This window comes from Octopus sinensis, unplaced genomic scaffold (genome assembly GCF_006345805.1).
Source record: "Octopus sinensis unplaced genomic scaffold, ASM634580v1 Contig11382, whole genome shotgun sequence".
In the NCBI taxonomy this organism is placed as follows: Eukaryota; Metazoa; Mollusca; class Cephalopoda; order Octopoda; family Octopodidae; genus Octopus; species Octopus sinensis.
The window spans coordinates 201,092-208,349 of record NW_021832374.1 but is presented as its reverse complement, the minus strand read 5'-3'; the positions used below and the strand labels follow the sequence as shown (position 1 = coordinate 208,349).

At 34.6% G+C, this 7,258-nt stretch overlaps 1 protein-coding gene across 1 annotated transcript; it reads right to left on the bottom strand.

Annotated features, from left to right (window-relative positions):
- Positions 1 to 317: 317 nt before the first annotated feature.
- Positions 318 to 5,849, bottom strand: LOC115228932. The gene is made up of 6 exons (XM_036499046.1): positions 5,251 to 5,849; positions 4,782 to 4,823; positions 3,478 to 4,751; positions 1,788 to 1,888; positions 1,417 to 1,680; positions 318 to 332 (listed from the first exon to the last, which is right to left on the bottom strand). The coding sequence occupies exons 1-6, from the start codon at positions 5,847 to 5,849 to the stop codon at positions 318 to 320; spliced, it is 2,295 nt and encodes a 764-aa protein (XP_036354939.1).
- Positions 5,850 to 7,258: the final 1,409 nt, after the last annotated feature.

Genomic DNA, 7,258 nt, shown 5'->3' with positions numbered 1-7,258 from the left:
ATCGCTGATTTTTAAAGGAAAGTTTATCCATTCGTTCCAAGAAAAAGAACTTTGGTTGGGTTTGTATGAAGATTTTTTTGCCGGACATATTCTCCGTCCACGGGAAAATAGCTGTGTGGTTAAAAAGAGCGTGGATTCGACGATTTCGAGTTTCTGAGGATTGAATTCTCCATCAATGTTTAGCTTGGAGTAATATCTGCTCAGGTCACCCTCAAGGGATCCTCTTGGATTAGTAAAAGTGGTTTAAATGAACATTTTTATGCTGAAAGGTTCCTTTACGTCGTAACTGAAAATGAACTTTACTTGGTCACCCATTTTTATATTTGTCGAGTCTAAATATTAATGTAACAAAAAACAATATTATGTAATTTTTAATTTAAATATTTTTAAACAGTCCATTAATTAAGAAAAATCTACTTTGCAATGGTTATCCAAAGTGAATAATAAAATAATAAAATCTACCTTTTACAAGATAGATATTTTTTTGTGGTTAAGTGTACATCCTTTCTTTGTACAATTCTGCGATGTTTCCAATGAATGGCTGTTTAAAAGGATCATTGCTTAGATTTATTTTATTCAAGAATATCCTTTCTAAAAAGATTTTTAAATTGTAATTAAAAAACTCAGAAAGATTGTTATTTCATGATAATTCACAGTTCATTCTACTGAATATATTTTATGTTGCAAATTAATAAATAAATGGTTCTTTTCTATACACAAAATGTCTAAATTAGCTAAAATATTTGGTTATGTTGACTAAAACTCTTATTCTTCTAAAATCAAAAAATCACACATTTTTTCATATCAAAAAACAGGTCAAAAAATAAGTAAAAAATTTATTTACCGGACTGATAATTTATTTGAAATAGTCTGAAGAACACCTTGAAAGTCTTTCTTCAAATCATTCATATCACAATCAGGAATTTTAAATTCGATAATATTTTTTCCAGAATTTTTATCACTTAAATTAGCCTGCCGTTTGAACCTCCTCAACTAAAAATTGAATTAATTGAAAAACCTGAATTCTATTGACTAATATAATACTCGTCCCAGTCAACCCAGCCCTGGCAGTCCGACCAACACGGTGAATATACGTCTTCATGTGCTTAGGGTGGTCATAAGAAACCACATAGTCAACACAACCAATGTCAATCCCCCTTGTGACCATATCAGAACATATTAATCTAAAATAATTTTTATAATAATATTCAACATTTGTATTTTATCTAAATTAAATTGTTTTAAAATAGATTTTCTCTTCGCAGGTGGTTGGTGGGACGTGATGACAGCCACGTCAAATATACCATATTCTTTCAACACAAGACACAACCTTATAAATAAAAAACATTTAAACAACCTATTAACAGCCAGAATCGAATTAACAAAACACAACATTCTTCTATATTTCAGATTAACAAGCATATGGACAACAGCAAGTGGACGAATATTCTCATCAACCACAATATAATACTCCTTTAGAAGAGATGGCTTAACAAATATCCGCCTCTCATCGGCAGAGGAGAACAATTTGGGGTTTTTTAAACCAATTTCCAGCATTAAATCAGGCTCGTGTGTCAATGTGGCAGAAAACAGCAATTTTTGACAATTTTCCAATTTAGTGACTGATTTTATCCACCTTTGTTTGTCGTCTCTCAACATTCTATCAGCTTCATCAATCACCTTAAAATTAAAATATATTTAATAAATATTTTAAATATTCAATAATTACCAAAAAACGTAAATTATTTAAATTGAATCCATCAGTGTTGTTAAGGTGGTCAACCAGCCTTCCAGGCGTGGAGACCACAATGTCCACCAGTGGCTCTGAATCGACCAATTTCCGCTGTTCCTTGAGAAATGAGACAGATCCACTGCCCAGGAGAACAACCTAGTAATATAAAATGACAATATAAACTGATAGATCAGTGTCGGATGAATATTCTTTTAATACATTATAAATTTGGACAGCCAGATCGGTCACTGGGGCCACAATTAGAGCACGCAATTGAATACAACGTCGATTTTTCAACGCCTAAAATGCTAAAAATAATAAAATACAGACCTGGATGATTGGCAGTATAAATACTAATGTCTTGCCACTTCCAGTAGGGGAGGACACACACATGTCGGTTATCACAGGCTGGGGTAGATAGTAATAGGGGTTGTGGGGGGCTAGGAGATGTGGAAGGACGTGTTCCTGGACTGCAATGGAGTATATAAATGAACCTGGAAATAAGCGTCTGATTCCATTTGTTTGTAGTTTTCGTCTTAATGAAATGTCGAGAATTGTGAAGGATGAGACTTTTATTCCTTTAGTTGTACCAGTTATGTTTATTGGAGATTTAAACCAATCTGGAAGTGAATCACATGTCTTATAAATATTATGTTTTATGTATACATTCACGCGGGTTTTATTATTCGTATTTTTATTGAATTCTTTTATTTTTTTAAATTCCTGCAAGCCGATTTGTTCTGTGTTTTTATCAACCATAATTATATTATAAACACACTTAGAAAACTTTAGCACGTTAAAAATATATTTAATTAATAAATTTTAAAATATTAAAATAAATTGTCAAAAAACCAATTTATTCACTAGTAACACAAAAAGACAAACTATTGTCACACAATAACCGCCTCCTCCATTTTGCTTGGCAGTTGGAAATATTTCGAGAATTGAACGACCTCTTTTCACTTCCAAGCACTAAACATCCAAAAAACAATAAAATACTCAATTTATCAATAGTAGACTGTTTGATCAAATTTTCAAAACGACGTGGCGAGTCGATCATTGGGACACTCATATATCCACACACGTAGTCCTACAATATGCCACAATATACACCTCAGTTGTATTATGGCAACCAGAAGTATCAGAATTACTCGACTGTGATGAGTGCATATAATAATTATACCTCCAATAGTGCAGCACGACGGTCGACTACAGCCCATTTGTCATAAGTGTCGTTCATCATCATTTTATGTTTGTTAACTACATGTATAAGAATAACCAACTCTGGATAATCGACAGGGTTTTACTCGCAGATTTATGGTCTTCTAAATATAATTAATAACTTTTAACCCCCCTGAAGATTCTTAGTGGAGAAATCACTAAAATATAAACCAAATTTGACTACTTTGCCACCTCCTTTGTGTCTTCAAGTGTCTCCGTGTAATTTGCATTTGATGAAGCAATCTAAATATATGTAATAAAGCAATGTACAAGCAATTCACGTGCTATGTTGGGATCGAAGTAACTTCCGAGGGCATTTGAATCCCAACTGGGAGAAGAATAACGACTGTGGTGACGAGATCGCCTTCTTCTATGTCTTGATCGATCTGAGGAGCTGGAAAATCTGTCCGACGTCTCCGAACTTTCATTTTTTGTTTTCCTCCTCTTAGAACTCTTTTTTGACGAATTCTTTCTCCGACTCGTCGATTTATGTTTTTTTGCATTTTTTGTCGAACTAAAAATACTTTTGTGAGTCACATACACTTCCTCATTGTCATTATCCAGTTGAGTTTTATATTTTTTCTTTGATGAGCTTTTTTTCTTTTCCTCCACGTTGGTCTTGGGACTTTCAGGCAAAGATCTCTCCGACAATTGGAGATCTTTCTCAACTTTTTTCGAAACAGAATTGGCCACTGTAAATGGCTTTATATGAACTTTCTCGGGAATTTTCTGTGAGGATTCAATTTCAGTCACGTTTTTAGCTGTACTTTCCACAGCAATAGTTGGTTCCGTGATCTTTTCATTTAAATTGGGAATTTTAATAAGAACAGATTCTTTTGGAATGTCTGGTATGCCAGGGGAATAAAATATTTGTGGTTCTGCCTCATTTTCTGGTTCTTTCATTTCTGACGATTTTACGGTGACAGACAAAGTTGCACTTTTCATTAAATTGTTCTTCTGTTCCAAAATGTGAGTGGAGCTTGTATTCGTGTTGATCACGACAGTTTCGCTATCAACTGGGGACTCCTTGGATTTTAAATTGACAGAAAATTTCGTGTTTTTATCCATTTTTTGTGATGAATCCAATTCTGATAAACATGTTTTTGATTCTGAAATAACCATCACCGAAGGAGTTGTGGCATTCTCAGACTCACAAAACAATTTCGAAGCAGGAACGGATATTTTTACACTCGATAATTTGGATTCTTCTTTTGGAGCCTCAACTAGCTTACTTTGGAGTACCAAATTCGCCAAGGAATTGGGATTCGTCGACTCGACTTTTATTTTGGGGAGGTTCTCTGTTTTGTGGGTCGTGTCCCACCTTGAGTTCCTTTTTTGAGAACACAAAACTGGTTTTTTAGGAGTTTCGGTTTTTTTGACACTTATAGTCAGGTTTTTTGTAGAAACTGAATTGGTTTTGAGTTTTGAAGATTTTTCTTTCGATCGATGAGAATGGCTCGATTCATTCTTCGATTTTTTAGACGATTCCACTTTTTTGGGGACTTGAGATTTTACTTGACTAATTTCGACTGTTTTTGGAGACGTTTCTTGTTTTCCCTTCACAGCTGCTGAAATTGGGGAGGCTGCATGTCTTCTGTGGACTGTTGAAGATTCCAACAAAGATTGTTCATTTTTATCTTTAAATTGCGTTTTTTTAGTTTCCTCGGGGATTTTCTTTTCTCCCGACTTTGCTTTATTCGAATCATTTTTTTTCGACGAACTTTCAGCCTTCGACCGACTTGAATGTCCGTGGGTTTTGGAATGTGACTCTGTTTTGTGAGAACTCTTTTTATGAGTTCTAAAATAATATAATTTTATTAGTTTTTACCGTTTTGTGTGTTCTTTCTCGCTGCCTTTCTTCTTCCCGTCTCTACAGAATTGTCAGTTCAGTTTACAGTACGATTTGGAATCTCTGCGGTGCCTTTTCGGTGATTTACTGCGATGTTTCTTCGAGGATGAATGTCGGCTTAAATAATTTGACAATTTTTACTGTTTTGCTGGTGGAGATTTTTTTTCTTTCCTTTTGGAAGACTTTGATTCGATTTTTGATTTTTCCTTTATTATAGTTTTATTAAAATATAAACTTTTGTTTTTTCTGATTTGGATTCCTTAGAATGTTTATCTTCTCCCATTTTTATTCTATTTTATAACAAAACACAACAAGACGTGTTATATAAAATAATTTTAATTAAATATTTCAAAACAATGATTTCAACAAAAATAAAAAAAAGAATTAAATAAACTAAATTTCCAAATTTTGATTCATCAAAGCATGCCATTTAGAGACAAATGGATACACATCACAATCAACCACAACCTCAGAAAGAACCTCAAATGCCTCAAAATCTTCTCCCGATGTTGTACTCCCCCCAATATAACACCCCCCAACCCCTCCCTCACAATCAATCAAAAGTATTAACCGATGCTTAAAAAACCCATTAAAACCAGGAAAATGAACACAAATGTCTTCCCCACCATTCAAAAACACAATTTCCCCAACAAAACTCAGTTCAAATAAAGTAGAAAGAATTCCATTACATCGATAAACAACTCCATTTGCCTTATCAAGACAATTCCGCCAACTCATCAACATATTCGTTAGTTCATCAATCAGCTGAATGTTAGTAAAGACGACACTATTGGACATGAATTGCACTCTAAATTCAGTCATATTCTCCACTCGGCGGAATGACAGGGGCAAATAAATGTGAAATCCAGCAGAAATAAAATCTCCACAACACTGAAATTTTATGCGTTTTTCGACGTTGTTTCCCCAAGGCATCAACTGGGGGTAATCTCCGGATATGGCAGGCTGTGGGGGGAACTCACTGCAACACGACACAAAGGAATCCTCACTACACACATCCTCCTCTGTGGCACACAAATAGGGAATCATATTCGACAGATATTTCCTAGTGAGGAACTCTTCCATAAGACGGAGACCCCCCGATGTCTGCAAATCCTCATAACAGTCCAGAAAGTGCCAATACTCCATCCAATTCACTTTCATTTGTTTCGATATGGCTCTATAATTAATTTATAGTTCAAAACCGGCCTGTTTGGTTCCATGATCTGTCAATGTCTTTTAATCGATTCATTGGAGGTGTTCTTATATTTTCCCGCCATGTTTTTGTGAGGGATTTGGCTGTATCTGACGAGGTTGGACCGGCTAGGCCTCTGATTTTTATTGTGGGGCTTAATCCAGTGTTCATCCTTTGAGGGGACAATACTACAGGAGAGAGTAGTTTGTCTTCCCCCTTTACAAATGCCACATAACATTCCGCTAATTAATTAAATATTAATTATTAATTAATATTTAATAATATTTAAAAACCATTAAATAAAGCCTGAATCTCTTCAAGTTGACTCTTGTTGTTAGATCGTGTACAAATTACCTAAAAACTACAAATATAAAGCAAACTTCATAGGCAGTCATTTGCTGTTTATTTTTAATAGTTTTATCAGTTTTGGGATGTGATAAAATAAACGAAATAACATCAGGATAGCCAAATTTGGAGGCTAAATGGAGTGGTGTCTCACAATTCTAATAAAATACTCAAAAATAGACCAAACCCCCTTCTCAGGCGTGTTTAAATAACGATCCAGAACATATTGTGTCCTCATTGAGATAAATTCGTCAGTAGCTGAAGGGTAGAGTCTCCTCAGAGCCGTTTGTGACTCAATTGTGTCAAAAAGTGCCTTCAAAACGTCCAAACGGTTTTTTATGCAGGCCAAATGGGCAATATTATACCGAAAAGCGCGCTAAAATTAACTTCAAATCGATTAAATATACAACCTGGATAATTGGCGGCAAATCATTTGAATCGATAATAAAGCGCGGGTTTTTTGTGATTTTTTCATTGAATTTATTAAACGCGCCAATTTCGATGTCGTTTTTTAGTTGGTTGAATTCCCGCCCACTGGGTTCAAAAAAGAGGCATCTTTCGAGGTCGTCGGCAAGCTAGATGGAGAGTGAGGTGATAAAAACGTGACTTTATCAACGATGGGATCAGTTTGGGGATATTCTGTGGAATTTAAATAATCTAAAGCGTCAGAATGATTGTAAAATGTTTTAAATCGAGCATTTTTTAGTGTTTTTATTAGTTCGTTGACTTGTTTGATGTTGGTACATATTCTTTCGTCTATTTTTATTTTATTTTAGGATTACTGGCATTATTTGGCTTCTTTGAGGATACTACAGCGTAGTATCTTTCTGTAGGCAACGAGAGATTGTTAATGTTTTGACTTTTATTGTTTGAGTTCATTTAATACAAAGCACACTACAAGAAATCAACTAAATCGAAA

What these genes read in the sequence shown, in the direction of transcription:
- LOC115228932 (XM_036499046.1), bottom strand. Translation starts at nt 5,849, where the DNA reads ATGATTCCCTATTTGTGTGCCACAGAGGAGGATGTGTGTAGTGAGGAT. An exon ending in AGTGTATGTGACTCACAAAA is followed by an intron (nt 1,889 to 3,477) that starts GTATTTTTAGTT and finishes TTATATTACTAG; the next exon opens with GTTGTTCTCCTGGGCAGTGG. An exon ending in GTGGTCTCCACGCCTGGAAG is followed by an intron (nt 1,681 to 1,787) that starts GCTGGTTGACCA and finishes TTTAATTTTAAG; the next exon opens with GTGATTGATGAAGCTGATAG.